The sequence below is a fragment of the Amphibalanus amphitrite genome, unplaced genomic scaffold (genome assembly GCF_019059575.1).
Source record: "Amphibalanus amphitrite isolate SeventyFive unplaced genomic scaffold, NRLGWU_Aamphi_draft 000025F_arrow, whole genome shotgun sequence".
Taxonomy (NCBI): Eukaryota; Metazoa; Arthropoda; class Thecostraca; order Balanomorpha; family Balanidae; genus Amphibalanus; species Amphibalanus amphitrite.
Genome location: NW_024881521.1, coordinates 1,696,594 through 1,716,072, shown reverse-complemented (window position 1 = coordinate 1,716,072; position 19,479 = coordinate 1,696,594). Strand labels below are relative to the sequence as shown.

Here is a 19,479-nt window from a genome sequence, read left to right as displayed (position 1 = left end):
GACGGCGGACGCGTCTCCCCAGTAACCCGGGACGTCTCGGCGGAGCTCCCATCCGCCATCGGGCCACGTTGGCTCGTCTCCCGCCGTCTTCGTCAGCCTGTTTGGCAGCGAGCGAGCGCCGACCAGACCCAAACACGGCGTGGCCTGGAGGCTGCCGTCGCCCGCGACGGGGCCACGATATGGGCGCATCAGCATCGGTGACGGCGCTTTATTCTCTGCTGTAGAAAATCTGGCTACAGGCATGGTCGGAAATATCCAGGCACGTTTCTACAGACAAATGGATTGATTAACAGCGCATAAGATGAATGTATTTTTACTTCGTCTCAATAAGGCGTAACGTATTTACCATTAGGAGTGTGGTCACAGCACCCGAATACACAATGAAATCGGTAGGTACCTAACTACATTAGCCGCAAATACAAGTAGTCCACTTCAGCGGATAGATTCAGTTGCTACGATTAATGAGTTTGTGTCAAGGCTGGGTGCTGACTTTCCACAAGAATCGCAGAACCTGTTGCACCTCGGGTTAGTCGCTTTGTTTACCTGCATAACAATGAATAATGTAAGTTCTCGATCATTTGTTCAGTTAGATTGATAATGCAGTAATGAACTCTGATCTAGGGTCAGTATAAAAGGGTGGCCGTGCCCGTAACAGCTATCGAGACAACTTCCTAGCCTGACGATGAGAAAAGGAACCAACACAATCAAGAATCGGACACGAGCACTTAGCCGCCGAGCTCACATCACTAATGGCGAGTGAGGCGGCACGAAAGCTGATCGAGCGAGAGAGAGAGAGAGAGAGAGAGAGAGAGAGAGAGAGAGAGAGAGAGAGAGAGAGAGAGAGAGAGAGAGAGAGAGAGAGAGAGTCGAAGGAATGTCGTGACGTCAGAAGCCGTGATGGCAGGCGGGCCGTCCCCGTTCTATGGCTGACGTTAGGCATGGGTTGGAGCCGGTCGAGGCCTCAGTCAGCCCGGAGGCAATGCCGCGGGTCGGCGCCGCTGTGTGTGACAGCCGCCCCCCCCCCCCCGCACACACACACACACGACATGGCCCTCTGGCTCGGCCTGCGCCCGGGTCACCCTCCACCCCCTCCCCCTTCCCTGAGGTCATGGCACGCGTCGCTGGCCGGCCGCCGCCAGTGTGCGTGACGTCACCGGTCGCCGGCTGGTGACAGGCGGCGCCGGAGGGCATGTGTGCGGTCACAGAGGCCGGGATCGTGCCTCAGCCGTTAGCCACAGGGTCAGCGGGCGACCGACGGTGTTTACGGGCCGGCCGGGCCGCTAGTTTATGCCGAGTCTTCTTCCGGTGTGCCTGTTCAAATATTTTTCTTGGAGAATTGGTACAGTGGACTGTCACTGTTCTACGAATAACAGAAGAGCTCTGTAGTGCGTTGACAAAAAATGCGCATGTCACTCTTGTGAGATTCAGGTCCACAGAACATGATGCCTAAAAGCAACAGTAAAAAGTTGTCGCTATTCAAGTTTTAGTTATCGATAAAACGCATATCTGTTACGTACTCGAGACACTCGCTATTTAGCACGAATCCTAACATATAGAGCTTTATTAGTAAATGCAAATGGTTTTCACTGCACACACAATATTTCTTGAATACTTTTGTAATGTATCTTTTCCCTTTTCTCACATGAACTCAATAAAATCTTCCTTTTGACTTGCGTGACTTGTGTAAGTGCCTCTATAAGAGGTCACTTACGTCACATCTACGTACCGACTGTCGTTAGCGATTGAATCGTAAAAATGTTATTTCAGAATAAGTGCAACAGATTTTCTGCTTCGCCGAAAATATTTTGCATCGACATAAAATGTACGGCCCTCCAGCAAAGAGTGGTTGGTTAGCCTATGTGCTTTTGGTGTAATAACTTTGAATGACAGAGACACTCCTGTAAAATGACACACACTTCGGTAATGGTTTTCAACAGCCATTATACGTATTCATCAATGCAGATCGCTTATTGTGATGTTGGCAACCAACCACTAAATACCTGGAGGGCCGTAGGGGAAGCTGGGGCAATGCCGGAGTTGGGGCAAAGCCGAAATTCGAGCTATTTCGAAAACCGTACGACATGGATGCCACCTGTCAGTGATGCTCTGAAGCTTAAGTGACTACCAATTATCGCATGTTTGTTACCAGTCGTCATTCGGAATACTTCGGCTGTGAGGGCGCCAAGAGCGTTTTCAAGGTACGTTTCCTTTGTACTACATGCGTCTTCGAAGCTGCATTTCCTACTCATTATGCTACCGTTTGTCTGGCCAATCGGTCAAGTAATCTTCAGCACGTCTTTGCATAAGTGTGCTGCCTATTTGAAATTTATACAGCACGTTGAAAAGTTATGGGCCTGCAAATGAAAGTATGGCTGGCTGGGGTAATGCCGAAAACGTGCAATTACGCGCGTTAAAGCACGCTACGTGAACTTTACCGCTGTAGAATAGCAACGCGTATTTTTAGTCACACAAATTACACTTTTAACGGACACAACGGCCTGTTACCATAAGGAATGATTTACCTGGCCTTTTCTTATTATATCACACAATTATAACTTCCAGTGTGCACCAAGCGTCCTCAAGCTCTTAAAACGCGTGTCAGCTTTGACGAATTCTGGATAAAATTTGAGATAAAATAGCACAAAATCAATTTCGGCATTACCGTAGATCATTTCTCCCATTTTCGGCTTTCCCCGCAGTCCGGGGCAACGCCGAAAAAGTCACTTCTTTGATATTTTTAGTTTGTGCGCTTAACGGTATGCGAATTCATTAAATGCGCCTGGTATGTTTGAAAGGCAAAAGACTGGCCTCTCGAATGACGCCAACAAGAATAGCTTGTTATGTTGTCTACCTTGCGTGCTACGGGCGTCAGAAAAAAAGTATTCGGCGTTCCCCCAACTTCCCCTACATATGCTGTGTTGAAAGCATTAAATGTAGCCTTCACTGACGACAAATAAGCTGATGATTGATGATCCCTGCAGTCCCGTCAAAATGTAGATAGCTCATTAGACTTGTGACTTGTGACTTGTGAGTGCCGAGCGGAGGCAAGGAAGCTGCTTCAGCAGACCGTAAAAGATTGTCCATTGCACTTTTAATGATCGGATCGTAATAACATTTTATATTGACCAGCATATTTTTTTTTACCGTCATCCGTGCTCGCTGGCGTCGATCTCCACCCGACTGGCGTGGCCTGGTAACTGTCTGTTTTTCAGAGCCGTCCGCCTATTTTCGAGACTCGCTGTCACTGACACCGACTGAAACCAGATGTCATCGGAGACTACCTCTATGCCTTCTCTCGGCTCGCAGTCACATCAAATAAAAACCTGACCCTACCCTCATATACCATCTATTTAAACATATAAACACAATGATTGGGTCGTTTCTTCGACTGAGGTGCCGACACAGTTGTTTTTTTTATAATCACTGTATGTCATGATGGGGCGACTTTGAACTAATTATGAACGGTGTCTGCCTGTTAGAGTGGCAACTGAAACCGTACCACCTCTGCTGACGCTAGCGTAACGGTTTCAGTTGTCACCAAGCCAAGGCATTGTGTATTTGCAGCGTATAACGGGGACCGTCTCTAGTCAAATAAACGTCTGCGTGTTGAGGCCGCCGCTGCCAGCCGAACACACGCAGACGACCACACCCATGCTTCTGTCCAGCGCCCCTATTATGAATACCTATGGTTTCAGAACAAGACTCGCTCCTGTGGCGGAACTAAGCTCGCTCCTCAGTTCCTACTTCCTGTGGCGGAGCGTTGTGGTCTGTTCGTGTGGCGGAACGCATTTCTAATCATGCGTGTCTCTAATCGCGCCGCCATGGTACAGGGCGACACCGCGTGCTGCTCGCGGCTCCGGTCGACGCACGAACCCACACAGACCAAGGACAGCCAGCGAGTCGAGCCGAAGAGTTCGATTGAGCCGAAAGGGCAATGGTATTACCAATTCAGTAGCACGATTCAGATGATGTGGTTTTGGTCTCATACATCAGGCTGCCAAAGCGAAACGGCCTACAATCATGCGCTTGTAATGCGGGACAGCCTACCTTCAGGCGTTTGTATTGTATTGCGGGATAGTCTAACCCAGAGGCTTCTACAGCGGGGCAGTCTACTTTCAGGCGTTTATAGTGTATTGCGGGCCAGTCTACCTTCAGGCGCTTATAGTGCATTACGGGACAGTCTACCTTCAGGCGTTTGTAGTGTATTGCGGGGCAGTCTACCTTCAGGCGTTTGTAGTGTTCTGAGGGGCAGCCTTCAGGGTTTGTAGTGTATCAAAGGACAGTCTACCTTCAGGGTTTGTAGTGTATTGCAGGACAGTCTACCTTCAGGCGTTTGCAGTATACTGCGGGATAGTCTACCTTCAGGCGTTTGTAGTGTATTGCGGGACAGTCTACCTTCAGGCGTTCGTAAGTATGCGGAACGTAGTCTACCTTCAGGCGTTTGCAGTGTACTGCGGGACAGTCTACATTCAGGCGTTTATAGTGTATTGCGGGCCAGTCTACCTTCAGGCGCTTATAGTGTATTACGGAACAGTCTACCTTCAGGCGTTTGTAGTGTATTGCGGGACAGTCTACCTTCAGGCGTTTGCAGTGTTCTGAGGGGCAGTCTTCAGGGTTTGTAGTGTATTACAGGACAGTCTACCTTCAGGCGTTTGCAGTATACTGCGGGATAGTCTTCCTTCAGGCGTTTGTAGTGTATTGCGGGACAGTCTACCTTCAGGCGTTCGTAAGTATTGCGGGACAGTCTACCTTCAGGCGTTTGCAGTGTATACTGCGGGACAGTCTACATTCAAGCGTTTATAGTGTATTACGGGACAGCCTCTCTTCAGGCGTTTGCAGTGTACTGCGGGATAGTCTACCTTCAGGCGTTTGTAGTGTATTGCGAGACAGTCTACCTTCAGGCGTTTGTAGTGTATTGCGGGACAGTCTACGTTCAGGCGTTTGTCATATGCTGCGGGACAGTCTACATTTAGGCATTTGCACTAAAAGAGTGGGACAGCCTACCTACGGGCTTTTACCTATATCCAAGCTATAATAAGAGATATTAACCTTACTCTCATATTAGCCAAAAGATATAAAATTTCAAAAAGACAAAATACAGTTTCGGGAGCTTTCGGCTTTGCGCCTTTATCAACCGTTATGTATTATTTAGATCATTTTCGTCACAAACTTGCATGGAACAGAAAATTCGAATTGGTACGAATCATGCAGAAATCACACACGCGCTTCCCAGCTAATCTTAAAAACGCATCTATGCAAAACTTACAGAGACATAAAAGATTTATCTTGAAGTGCAGGACAAGATAGTCATGTCGAAAACATGAGTCATACGTTCAGCGGAGATAGTATATATCGTGGGTACATCATCAATAATGGGTCCCGACCCCCCGACCAACATTAAAAATATGGAGATAAGCATATATGAGGTAAGTACATGCATGCATACGATAACAGAAGTGTACAACAGCACAACCGCACGGCGCACACCCGCGCACACAAGTTTCCACGGTCAGTCAGTTTAGATATAATGACCACTCAGATGATAGGCCAAGACGAGGTTTGCGTGTTAAGAGTGGGTTGAAGTTCGCGAATAAAAATGGATTCCCAAATTTTTCTATCTGGGCCGTCTTTTGACACATGCAGAATCTTGATTGAGACGTTTGAGCAGTCCAGTTGCACAGAGTGTTTCGTTTGGTGAAGGCCAAAAGTGGTGTCTAGTTTGTTGTTTTTTGCATCTCTCATGTGCTCATTATATCTACGAGGGGGTATCGAAAAGTTCTGATCATCACCATGAATTAGATGTGATAGAAATTTGATTTCTTTACATGATGTTCATTACTCCTTCACAAGTCACCACACACGACCGCAAACTTATTGCACCGTTTCTTGAACTGCCTCAGGCGGTCATTGTAGGACCTTCGCACTGTCCCGTAAATCACTGCTTCACCTGATCAATGACGTCATTTCTGTCCTTAAATCACCGGCCATACTGTGGATTCTTCATCTCCCGTAACAATCAATAGTCAGTTAATACCCGGTCAGGTGAATTTGTTAGATGCGGTAGGATTTAATGTCCACATCCTGTTGTTCCTTCAATCGCAGCTCAGGACGAATGGGCGGGGGCGCTGTCGGTGAGGGTAAACATCTTTCTTGGGCTTTTTTGCGGCGATTCTGCTTGAGGCAATCTTGCAACTTCTTCAAAAGTGTTCAGTAGTGCTTGCTTATCATTATCCGACCATCATCAAGACAGTCGGTAATGACTATCCTACACCAGATCCAGAACACTGATAGCATTGACCTTCCATATCGGCTTCTGCATCTTCGCCTTTTAAGAAGGACAGATGTGCCGTGCTTTAACTTCCTGATCATCTTTTTGTCTCTGGATCATACACATAGACCCAGCATTCGTCACAAGTCATCAAATGATCAAAGATGTCTTCAATTTCCTAAAAAATGTCTAGTTTTCGTTTCTAAAGGCCAAGACGCATTTTTTCTCTTGAACAAAGTAGACACACGAACTTCTAAGCGGGCTGACTCCTTTGTCGTCTGTAGTTCTTCGCTGATAATATTTTCTGGCACTGCCAGCATTGAGACCTTTCTGTTGCACAATCATCTGAAAGGTCACACGACGATCTGAAAGGATGAGGTCCTCCACTTCCTTCACAGTCACCACCTTGTCAGTCACTGGTAGTCACTCACTTCTTGACTCCCCTGCAAAGGCCATGCAACCAAGTTGAAAACTATTTCTTCATTTCCGGTAAGTGCATGAGATGGGCTTTCCTCGCCATGAACTTATTTCACGTTCTTGATGTATTTTCTCAATGTGATACCGTGTCAAATGCATTGGTTGGATGACGGTTCGGTCCTCAATGGGCCCAATACTCATCTTTTTTATTTCTAAGTCTCTCCTACATAAGATAAAACCACTTCTCAGGATTTTCTTTGCGGGAACATTGTTCTTGAGAACCAAATATAATACAAACCAAAAATTATCAAAATCGGTCTATATCTTCTATGCGATGATCAGAACTTTTCGATACCCCCTCGTAAGCCTGACAGATCGGCGTGTTTCACCGACATACACAGACTCGCCTTGTGCGCACAGTTGACATTCCATCTGGTACACCACATTCTTTTCATGACATCTCCCACGCAACCCTGCCTCACAGCATGGACACTTCCTGCCCCCACCTGGGCAGGGTGCTGGTTGGTAGGCCGCCCGCACTAGTTTTTGTTTCAGGTTGGGACCTCCTTTCCATGCAACTTTCAGGTTGAGGTGACTAGCCCTAATGATACCCTCAATCCTGTGGCTGAGTGCATCATCAATGAATGGAAGCGCAAGATAGACGGGGGCAGAGCCCGATCTAGTCGGCCTTAGGCGGTTATCACGTTGGGCTTCGTGTTGGAGCCTGCTAACTAAGTGGGGCGGGTAGCCGTTCTTTGTGAATAGGTCATGGATGAGTTTAAGGCTACGGGCTCGTGGTAGACCAGGGGAAGAGATTTTGATAGCACGTAACGTTTGTGAGCGGACGGCGTTTTTCTTAGTCGACATTGGCAGAGCTGAAAGGTAGTGAATTATCACTGGTGATGCCATCGGTTTAATGTATAGCTCACTGGAGTATGCGCCTGACTCAGAGATCGATATTTTTGTGTCCAGGAACGCCAATACTCCAGTGTCACCGGTGTGTTCTATGGTGAACTTGATGGTGGGATGGACCGTGTTTAGGAAATTGAAGTAGTCGAAGAGGGCGTCCCTACCATGCGTCCAGACTCCGAACACGTCGTCGATATACCGTACGTACAGTGAGGGCTGTAGACGACTAGCTGACATAACGGTTGATAAAGGCGCAAAGCCGAAAGCTCCCGAAACTGTATTTTGTCTTTTTGAAATTTTATATCTTTTGGCTAATATGAGAGTAAGGTTAATATCTCTTATTATATTCATAATGTCTCTCAAAACTGTGCTAAAAACCATTCAAGATATATCCAAGCTAATTTGAGCCATAATTATTCTTCACCCGCGCCATCTTTTGGCAGGCCCATTGACTGGTAAGTTTTTCAGCGTTCCGTATTGTTTATTTGGGCAGCGGTCGGACACTCTGTCAGGCTGGCAGAGGCCACTTTCCTCCAGCCGTAGTCTCCGGGCTACATAACTCGTCACTGAGATGGGGGACGGGGGTCGACTCTATGGTCAGCCCGCCCATGCTCCGGTCTCTGATCGCCCTCCAGCCGCAGGAGCCACCGCTCACGGCCGGCCCAGCTGCAGCGGCGGAGTCGGCGTCAGCGCCGTCAGCCGTTCGGCAGCCACCGATGACGTGAGTCGTCACCGCCGGCATCGCCTCCAACTCTCGCGTTACGGCTATCGGCGGGATTCCCAGTCCGATTGCCAGATACGTAATCCTCCCTTACGGCACTCTTATCGCGCTAAACGGCGCTTTGTTCGCCGAAGGCTGACCTCAGAAGCCAACGACCGAGCTTAATGTGGCGTTAGTGGCGCCTGAGGCCATATTCACGACATTAGTGCCTGACGGCAGGGCGTGGACCGGTCTCCGGTCACCGAGCTATTTCGGTAGCTTTCCACCAGAGTCGCCGGCATGTTGTGATCGTGGGCCGTGGCGGGCCACTTTTTTACGAGACAGATGATCTGGCCGCGCTCCTCCGAGCTAAAATAGACGGCGCCTCCGGGTGCCAGCATCAAACTCATAATTGCGTAACGCTTTGAAAATAGATGACACCAGTTCAGGTCGTCTTCTGACATGGTTGCGCGGCCCGTCTCCCACCCGTGGTTCCACCGCGCTGAGCCGATCACAGCTGTCACCATTTCCCGGTCAGGCCGCGGTTGATTCTGTCACGCCGTGCGGGCGCGTTACGCCCACGCGGCCATGAGGCATGTCCCGAAGGTCACGGCGCCGGCCCTCGAGCGGCGCGCCTCCTGACCTTTCAGCGGCCGGCCCGGCGCCGCTCGGAAGGTCGGTCAGGTGAACTGTCAGAGGTCCGGTGCGTGACCGGCTCCGCGCGCGTCCTGTAGTCTCTCACACATAGTAGAGCTCTGATGCCGCTCTCCGCGACTACCGCCGGCTCTCCCCGGCTGCCTCCTCCCCTCTCCCCAGCTACCAACGGCGCGCGGCGGTCACCGAAGCCACACACGGGCGCCGACCGCTCTCGGGCCGGCGCACAGGCGCTCGGTAACAACAGCACACGGCGCCGATCGGAGCCGCGATACGCTGACGGGGAGGCCATCCCTCAACCCGTCCGGGTCGGGCAGCGGCGCCAGATTACATGCAGAGCACTCGGCCGCCGCGCCGGCCCGCCTCTGAGTGGTTCCGCGCGGCTGCGGAGCACGCCGGGCGCAGAGCGACAGGTCAGTTTCCCGCACACCGGCTACCGGCGCCGGCTGGAGTCGGTGACCGGGGCACGTGACCGACCGCGCCAGCTGATGCACCGGCCGGACGGACGTATCGCGGCGGACCGACCTCTGTAGGTGTCTCAGAGGACACCGGTGGCCGGCCATCGCGCCTGTCTGGCCTCGCCCCCGGCGCGCGGCGGCCCTGACAGCCGCCGCCCCGCCCCGCCCCCTTACCTGGCCGCCCGGCCCACATCCACCCAGTCGACCGGCCAGCCCTTGACGGCCCCGATCGGTGGGAAGGGCGCAGAGGGTATTTGGCTGGAGGTGCAAATTCGCATCCAAATTATCAACAAACGCCGTCTTTAGCAATGATAACGTTGATTGGGATTAGGGTGCCGAATCAAAGCTTGGTGGAACCAAGCACTCGAGAAATGACAAAGAATTTAGAACGTGCAGAAAGGGCCCGTGGGGGACAGAAAGTTGGGGAGCGGTGAGATCCGGTGGGGAAAAGAGCGTCTCCTTGGGGCCCTGAGCAGCTCGGTCTGGACCAGGGGGTGTCCGTTAGGGCGCGGTATAGGGTAGGGTCTGCCTGTGATCGCCTCACGTCTCAGAACCAGCCACCACCCAGTCACGCGCCGCCACTGATAACGGCCCAGCTCGTTCACAAGTGGGTCATAGCCATAGGACGGACGGACCGCCGCCGTTCGAAACAGCCGCCGGGACTGTCCCGACGGCCGTGGTGTAGTAAAGACGGTCATTTTGTTATCGGAGCATGCCTTATGTACTGCTCAGATGGACCCGATGTTGATTGCATTTGTCCAAGAATGGATTACGTGGGCCATGGGCCTGCCCAGCAAACTTTCAGCCTTCGATGCAGCCGTTGGTAATAAAGACAATGGCAAGCGCCAGCGATCCTCTCAGGCACAGCCACGAGGGCTTAATTATTTCGACGAATGTTATGTACCTACATTTTTGTGTAGCACGCTGGCATACCTGCATCCGAACTGATCAACAGTACCAAATTCATCCCGCACTTATATCTGATGCTCGCTTTTAGATTGCGCCGATAAGCATAGAACTGCGGCATAAAAGTACGTCTTTCATACGATAACCCCCAGCCATTTGTTCTGATGCTGCACACGTAGCAACTTTATCAGCCGTTCTGACACCGCTTATGCAACAACTCCCAACTTCATCGGTCCTTCAGACTGGCTGACTGGTGACCATTCATTCGACTCTGCCGGTCAGTCGGTCCCTCGAGTGTCGGACCCAGTCCCCACGTCGTCACTGCTATGCCATTGTCCGAGTCATTGCAGAGTGGGAGGAGGGGCCTCGATCCTGTTGTCACAGCCCACTCGATGTCACCGCTGAGGGCCGGCTCTGTCCGGCTAGTGGACTCCGACAGGCCCTCAGAGTCGGCCCGAGGACCCTCGTCGCCGCCTGTGAGTGCAGACACGTGTCACCGCTGTCCGGCGCGGAGCGGCGCCGGGGCCATCCTCCCGGACACTGTCCTGTCCGCAGTGTGTCCGATGTACCGATTACACACCTCCGGGGCTATCGGAGCTGACGCGCCCGAGCGCCGCACCTCGGAGCGCGCCGGTAGTGCGTTCTGTCCACACGGCAGTGATGTGTTATCGGTGAGCTGTGTCAATACGGCGGCGGCCTCACGGTCTGAGGCGGCCTTGGCCGCGGCACAATCGTCAATGGGGAGTCTGATTGGAGCCTTCCGACGCAGGCGCCGCGCGCCGCCGGCCGCCCAGCTGATGACTGGAGTAACAATGTCGGCAATCAGACCCCAGGGGGATGGGGTCGGCGGGGTACGGACCGACAACGGAGCCTCGTGACCGCTAACGGGCCGCCAGAAAATCTACTCGGGGAAATGGAGCACGTGTTCTGAGAAGAGGCCATCCGCGTAATTGGATTGCTCCCGGAATAAAGCTGGATAAAACAATGTAAATGAATGGCCATGAATGAAATTTATGCCATAGTTATAACGGTCAGCCGCGAAATTGAAATGAGTTCTACTTAAAGTGATGCTGAGCAAACAATTTCATTTTCATTTTTAAAGTTCTTTTTAATAAAAAAGAACCCGCCAGCTACTAGGTTTAAAATGGCGCAGGCCGCAGCTATATCAGGACAACGTCCTGTGCCGTTCACCGTCTTCAGTTGGGAATCCTCTTTCGCTGACCTGACTGAGTTGACCAGCGTAGATGAACAGCCGGTCTCCCGACCTCCCTGTGACCCGCAGGACGTGTCAGCGCCCTGAGAGCGGCGCGAATGGCGCCACGGGCCCCGGCAGCTCGGCCATGCCATCATAACCCGCCGCGGCATCACCCCCAGGCGCCGTGACCAAATACCGAGCCGGCAGGCCGGGCCGGGCCGGCGCGGTGCCGAGTTGCCTCAGACGCCGCTCTGTAGTCATTGGGGAGAGCGGTCCGGGCTCGTTTGAAGGAGAGATATGCTGGGGACTCGGGTGCTCGCGGACGCTCTATGAGGCATGGCACGGACTCCTCATATCGGATAAAGTAGAGAGGGAGAAATAGGGCGGTGGCTGTTTCGAGCTCATCTAAAACCGCGCGAGATCACGATTGTCTGAGCACTCTCAAGCAAGGCCCTATATACCCTCTCAAGGTGACAAGCCTTCAGCCAGTGATTGTGCACTGTGCTCTATTCTGCTCGAAAGTCAGGTCCCTGTTTCTCTCCCGGGCCTCACACTCGCAGTGTTGTGCTACTATTCTGCAGCGCATCAGCAATGGAACGATTCTAGTAACACGTTTCCTGATTTACATATCAACTTCTCGGCATAATAGCGAGCGCCAGGGGCGGTCACAGCTCCTGTTCCCGGTGGAGCTGATGATAAATGATCGACCCTCCGGCGCCCCTGTTTTAGGCATCGCAGAGTGACGGTAGTGTACCCGAATCGGACGTGCTCTCTGGCGTTTGTGCGGCGGCGCATCTTGGACTGCTTGTTTGCTGTTGCATATTCAATGCATCTCAGTGCAGTTTGCACCGTGCTTGCACAGTGCATAGTCGCGGGTCAATGACATGGGGCACAGGAGGTGGCACAGGCGATAATAAGGTGACTCTCGTAAACATGTTCTGAATACATTTGAATGCATGCATTGTAAAGTTCTCTGAACGTTGTAAGGCCAAGATCTGGGGCGGCACTACTGAGAGCACCTACTATTGAGGCCGTCAGCGGTCGTGGAAGGACCCATCGAGGCCTGAGGGAGGACTCTTTGGCGGGCTCGAGGCCGGAGGGAGGACTCTTTGGCGGGCTCGAGGCCAACGCCGAGGTCGCTCACCTGTGCGCTGGACCAGCCTCTACAAATCCCACACCGACCGCAGTCTCAGCGGCACCTGTCCGCTATTCCTCCCCAATCAGTCCTCACACCGCCGTCCTCTCGACACCTCACATCCACCACTCCTCCTCGGCGACCCACGGCCACTGACTGCCCGTGCGACACTGCCGCGTCAGGCGCGACCCGCCGACACACACGGCGCGCACACACACACACACTGACGGGCGCCGGCCGCCAGCGGCCCCAGATACCCAGAGAGTGGCTCGGGCCGGGCGCCGGCCCGCGCGCCGGGTCAGCTCGAGCACAGGACCGCGCGCAGAGCCGCCAGCGGCACACCGCACAAGCGGAGCTTCCGAGAGCTGCCGCTAGGGGTGGTGCTGCGACCGAGCGGGGTCGATTTCGGGCCGGGTCCCAGTCAAGGTCACCCCTGGACAAGGATGTCGGGCGATCCGTCGCCAACGTCAACAAGACGAGCACTGAAATTGACAGCCAGACATTCACGCTCCTGTTAACGCCACCATCTAAATGCTTAGCCCAGTTGCCGACCATGGTCAAACTCCAGACACCAATCAAAAGCCCTCCAGCATTATCGGCCCTGGACAACCGCAAACGTTTCTTGTAGCATTCGTGTTGTATTTTTTCCTCATCACTCCGTCTTTTCCATCCCCAGGACAGGCCAATCCTCCACCACACCTCTATCCTCTGTTCCGGACTGGAGGGCAACTTTATCCCATGCGGGAAGCTCACATAGGATCAAAGCAAGCCGGGTGCAGCGAGTGTTATGGGGGCTGGGTGGCCTGTTCTCTGAATGGGCTCAGCCCCGACGAACCACTAGGGTACCCGCCCAGACCAAGGTCTCCCCCTAATTCACATCATCCTTCCGGCTCTGAAATGGTCTCGTCAAACCGAAATAGACTAACAAAAAAAAAAAATCAAGCCATTGCATCAGTTAGTTTCTTTTTTTTCTGCATTACCAAGGCGAAATAAACGACGAGCTAGCAACTGAGGCTGATGTTTTTGGCCAGTGTTACCCGTTTATCTTGCACGTTTAGCGGTACCTATGAAGTAGCAATTGCGCAACCAGAGGTGGTACATGCAACGTAGTAATATACGAGCGACATACGATAAAGTGGTAGTGATATATCATGACTGGAACCAACATGCATGCGCTATGGTATAGATGCGTTTCACTTAGAACTGCAGATTGTACACGGATACCCCCAGCGTTTTGTTCGCATTATGTGTTAGCGTCGCATAAACAACCACGCAAAACACGCAGACGTAGGACAAGTTAAATGTATTGTTACAATATTGTTACACTAATGACTGTAAGTTTGTGCACCAAGCTTATACAACTATCCAATTCCACATAGTGAAGGCACAATGCATAACATGTGCTGACTGGAACGAACATGATGCGGTACATGCGTGCAACCCCAATAAATGAAGGGCACCACCGAGCCAACCTGATCGATCTCACTCACGCGAAAAGTCTCACGAAAATGACCCTGTAAGACTAAGTAGGAAGTACTTTGGTTTCAATAGTACACTCTTCACGGCGGCGGCAACTGCGAAAGCATGGGGGAATGCCAAAGTTGTTTGCATTCATTGATTGGCGCTCTTCCTGGGATAGTTCCGTATTGCGCCTTCCTAGGCCCTAGGGTAAAGGCTGTTTTGTTCTCGGTCATCAACGAAACTACTGGGTAGACCTTTCAGTAGAAAGGGTACCTAAAGTATCGGCCGAATGTTGTAAATGTCACTAGAGCCAAATCAGATGAGAAAACTTTGGCGATTCTCGAGAAAAAAAAAATGCTGGAAATCCGAGCCAGCGTGAAAAAGCTCATTCAAGCATTAGTTAGAGAATTATCTCTTTAAAAGAGCACCAGAGTGATTTCTGGTAATACAATCTTTGGATCTAAAACGCCATAAACTGTCTTTATTACGCAATATTCGGTCAACGTATTAGCAGCCATCAGTTCCTTTGGCCAGCATGTTCAGAACTGATGCGAGGGAGGGCAATTGAAATTTTGAGGCCGATATCTTCATAAACTTATAAGAACTAACCAGAAAAGTGGAAAAAAGACAAAAATCCCAAAGTTTGAATGGCGACTGGAGATCACTGGGGACTAAATTAACCCGCGCCCTGCTGGGGGGGGGGGGGTGTTTGAACACCCCCCCCTTGTAGTTTTTCGCGAATATCTCAAAAATGGCGGCGCGGAGCGCCGCCGTTTTTGGTACACCTTATCATACATCAATTCTACACATGTTGTGAAAATTTCAGACCAAGGTCATTCAAGGTCAGGTCACCAGGTCACTTGAAGTGACCTCACCTCATAAAAACTTTCAATGTCTGTCATAGCTACACCGAGTGACCGATCGCTTTGAAACTTTCAGCGATTGCTAAGAGCAATAGCATGTACAAAATGTATATCTCAGAATTTTGATATCGATGACCTAAGGTCAGGTCAATTTTGCGACCTCCCATTATAAGTCAATGGGAGAAAATTGAAATGCGCCTCTTTTGGATGAAAGACATTATAAACACTCCCAAACACCGAATTACAAGTGGTTTAGACACACTGAACATGAAAATGGTGTCCGTGACCCTTGTTTATGCCCTGAGGTCATCTTAGGTCACGAATGGTATCTAACAGTTTTTCACAAATAACTTTTGATAGAGGCATGCTAGAGCGATGAAAACGCCTTAGATGTGTTCAGCTCGACGATACGGATCGACTGATATGCAACATGACCCTTTCCGGTCAGGTCATGACCTTGACCTGAGGTCAAATTTTCAAGTTGACCTTTCAAGGTCAAGTTATAGTTCATTCGATGCGTCTTGACGAGAGGAACACGATGCCGGTAAAAGTAAGCTCGTACATGGCTTGGGTCAAAAGTTATTGCAGAAAAACTGTTTTCGAAAAAATCGGCTATTTTTGCAGTTTTTGCTCCCTGCAGGCAAAACCGTTGACGTTAGGTCAAATCTGAGAAAATTACTCAGAAGGGGCAGTAAAGTAATCTTGGTTAATAGGGCTATTGAATGCGCTTTTCCGCGGCGCTGTAGCTCTATTGGTTCCCCAGTTATGCGTTGGCTTCTTGGAAATTTTCGACATTCGACCTAGAAATCGGCGAAATTTTGCCTTCAATGACCTCTGGTGACCTGACCTTTGACCTGACCAAAAAATTGACTGAAGTGATTTCGTCATTATTTTTGACGCTCTTTCGAACGCCGCCTTCCGCGTATCGCTACGTGGCCCAGGAGCCGAGTTACAAGGGGGGTGTTCAAACACCCCCCCCCCCCCAGCAGGGCGTGGAAATCCAGGACCCCCAGCCGGGCGCGGGTTAATAACACTATGCTGCTTTTGAAGCATTAAATGCAGAATAGCACACCGGTCTTTTTACGCAACATTTAAACGAACAACACACCATTTTGCGGCAAATAATATCACCCTCGCCAAGGACGCGTACGGATAGCAGCTTCACTCCCTTCCCAACATGTTGGACGCACACACCGAGTAAATTGCACCATAATGCACCGTGATACGCTGACGCCAGCTAATATCTGACTGAGTCGGACGCCCCCTGGAGGATCACAGTCGCCTACCTGGTGCGGGCGCCTGCCGTTCTCCGGTACTGCCACACGTTGAGCGCCAGGGACAGGGCCAGGAGGATACCAGAGGCCAGCGTGGCCCAGCCACCGGGCCGCAGGAACCACGGCAGGTAGAACAGGCCGTACGCCTTCGGACCGACGTCACCAGCGGCGCTCAGAGCCAGCAGTCCCAGCTGCACCTTGCTGCCCTCGTTGACGATCTTGGAGCGCACGCAGGAGCGGTACTGGTCGCTCGAGAGGCGCTCACTGCACTCCTTGCCGTGGTAGACGTGCACCAGGTCGTCGTCGTAGGCGCGCACGACGCGCAGACGGCGCAGGTGGCGTCTGTACAGCTCTCCATCCTCGCCGCCCCAGCCGGAGACGTCCAGAAACTGGCCGCTGGCAGCCGCGAAGTCGGAGCGGTACTGACACGACATACCGTAGCCGTAGTAGCGCCAGTGGCCCGTGTCGTCCGAGACGGGTGGCTCCGGCGGCCAGCGGCCCGACTGGCGTAGCGCCTGGCGCAGCCGCGGGTTGTACTGGCTAAACACGACCGGATAGTAGGTTGCGCGGCCGGGCTCCGCGTGCACGCGACACCGCTCCAGCTCCACCGCCGAGAACTCCATGTCCACGTCACACAGGAAGAGCAGCGGATCGGTCGCCGGGTCGACGTTGATGGCGGCGGCGCCGCGCATCAGCGCCCGGCCGCGGGAGAAGGCGCCCGTCTCGGCGACCAGCTGGGCGCGCGCGGCGTGCTTCCAGCGGCGCAGCAGCTGGCCGACCGGTGCCGTGCCGTTGGCGCCGTCCGGGAACGCCACCACCGTCAGGTGGACGTTGTCGCCTGGCCGACGGACGGGGCGGCGTGAGGTCGGGCCCGGGGAGGGACGGGGGGAGGGAGCCCGTGATTGGCGATCAAATACAACCCGCAGAGTGGTGATGATGATAGCGCACCAATTTGTTGTTTGGTTCCAAAGAGAAACAAACCATTAAGCTACCGTAGACAAATGGTTGATCGTGAATAGCAGGGAGCGGGATGAGATGAAAGAATGAAGCACAGACTTCAAGTGGCGGCCATAGCATTGAAAACACTCCGGAAATCCAACTGCAAAGAGGTTGAAATAGGCGACAGTGACGAATGGGCAGAGAAGGGGAACTATAAATGCGGAGAGAGAGAGAGAGAGAGAGAGAGAGAGAGAGAGAGAGAGAGAGAGAGAGAGAGAGAGAGAGAGAGGGAGGGAGGGAGGGAGGGAGGGAGGGAGGGAGGGAGGGAGGGAGGTAGGGAGGGAGGGAGGGAGGGAGAGAGAGAGCCTTCCGAAACGAAAAAAAAGAAGAGAAGGAAGAAAAGGTAGGTAGAAGAGAGAAAAAGAAATATGGAAAGGGGAAAGGGAAGGCGAAAAACTCACCAATGCGATAAGATGACACGGGTCATGACCAGGTGGCAGGACACACGCGTCATGGATAGCGGGTGTCAGGTCTGAGAAATTGAGGTAACTGGTGGCCTATGACTGCTTATGGCTTCTCATGCAATCAGTCGGGTAATGCAATCTGAGGAACGGAAACAGAGGAAAAGTGGAACCACGGAAAACAGAAGGGGATGGATAAAACCTAAATGTAAAATCGGAGCCTGTGCTAACTTCACGCGCTAATAAGTAGGACAAAGCAACTACTAGGGAGCACACACAGCAAAATCGCGCAGGGCAGGATATCTGGACGGACGGACGAATGATATACCAGTAAAACGCCTTTTGGGCGAAGAACGAGCGAGCGAGATAGTGAGCCCTGCACGTGAGGAAGGGCGAGAGGTTGCTTCCAACGGGCTTGCGCAAAGCACCCTTCTAACTGGTCGCTAGCGGTGTGCCAAATTTGAACGCAATCGGCCCAGCCGTTCCTGAGATCTGGAAACGGCATTCTGCACGTGCGCACGTGCAAACGGGGTCCAAAATGACTTTTGCACGGCACCCTACTAACTGGTCCCCAACCGTGTACCAAATCTGAGCGCAATCGGCCCAGCCGTTCTCGAGATCTGGAAACGACCCCTGCACGTGCGCACGTGCAGTAGCACCCTAACCGCAACACATGGGAATGCATTGCCTGGTGGGTGCCTACCTGTATGCCAAGTTTCAGCGAAATCGCCCCAGTAATTACCGAGTTACTGAAATGGGAACAAATTTGGCACCTCTTATTGTTGTATTTTGCACGTGCACTGGGGGTGACCCACATGCATCGAGAGTATCCTATTTTGGGTAGAAGGGATGCTGCTACCCTATAAAAATTACCGCAAGTCAATCGCCCAAGCGGCTGCTGAGATATGAGCCTCTCAAAATCACTACTTTTGCAAAACAGCTTGAACAACCTTGACTTTTCACGTGGCACGTGCCACGACGGTCACTGAGATGTATCAAAAGTAGTCAATTACGGGGTAGAAGGGATGGGGCTACCCAACAGAAAAGACCGCAGGCCAATCGGTCCAGCGGTTGCTGAGATATAAGCCTCTCAAAAGCGTTACAGGCCGGGCCGGGCCGGGCCGGGCCGGGCCGGGCCGGGCTGGGCCGGGCCGGGCCGGGCCGCTCATACTGAGATTTTTCCGTTATATTGAAAAGACTCACTTCGCTCGCTGCGCTCGCTCGCTCGTAATCAGTCAGATTCAATAGGTCGGGGGGGGGGGGGCACGGGATATGGCGGCGATTCGTCCTGATAAGGACACATCGTCTTCTCTGTCTTCCGGTATTTTCCCTGAACAGTGGGCTGAGGCAAACATTGTTCCGATATTCAAAAAAGGTTCTCGCAGTTCACCCGAAAATTATCGTTCAGTATCACTTCTCCCAATTTGTGCCAAAATCTTCGAAAAGGTAGTCGGTCAGCAACTCATGCATCATGTTCAGCCACTACTTTCGTCCTATCAGCATGGCTTTATGCCGGGCCGATCTTGCGCCACAAATCTGGCTACCTTTCTGTCCAGTGGATATGACGCAATATCTGAGGGTGTCCAACTTGATGCGGTATACACAGATTTTTCAAGTGCATTCCAGAGCGTCAACCATCGTCTTTTACTGTACAAACTGGAACACATGTATGGTGTGAGAGGGTTGGCTCTGAAGTGGCTGTCGTCATATTTAGGAAGGCGGAAGCAACGAGTTGTTTTAAACGGCAAGGTGTCAGAGTGGGCCCCAGTCGTCTCAGGAACGCCGGAGGGCGGTTTGCTCAGTCCGATGCTTTTTTCGCTCCTTGTGAACGACCTGCCA

At 52.1% G+C, this 19,479-nt stretch overlaps 2 protein-coding genes across 3 annotated transcripts in view; both read right to left on the bottom strand.

Moving 5' to 3' along the window:
* The window catches only part of LOC122394539 (cAMP-dependent protein kinase catalytic subunit 1-like), a 46,792-nt gene extending 33,839 nt beyond the window's left edge, over positions 1-12,953 (bottom strand). The window contains exon 1 of one of the 2 annotated variants that reach the window (XM_043391504.1): positions 12,652-12,953. The gene's annotated coding sequence lies outside the window, so the exon portion shown is untranslated. The remainder of the gene's footprint in view (positions 1-12,651) is intronic. The other variant, XM_043391496.1, reaches the window with a different exon arrangement.
* A 977-nt stretch (positions 12,954-13,930) lies between these two features.
* LOC122394535 (chondroitin sulfate N-acetylgalactosaminyltransferase 1-like) overlaps positions 13,931-19,479 on the bottom strand; it is a 29,932-nt gene continuing 24,383 nt past the window's right edge. The window contains exons 7-8 of the mRNA XM_043391482.1: positions 15,995-17,078; positions 13,931-14,783 (exon numbers count right to left, since the gene is read on the bottom strand). Of these exons, the coding sequence (XP_043247417.1) occupies positions 16,249-17,078 (830 nt within the window). The 3' untranslated portion in view covers positions 13,931-14,783; positions 15,995-16,248. The remainder of the gene's footprint in view (positions 14,784-15,994; positions 17,079-19,479) is intronic.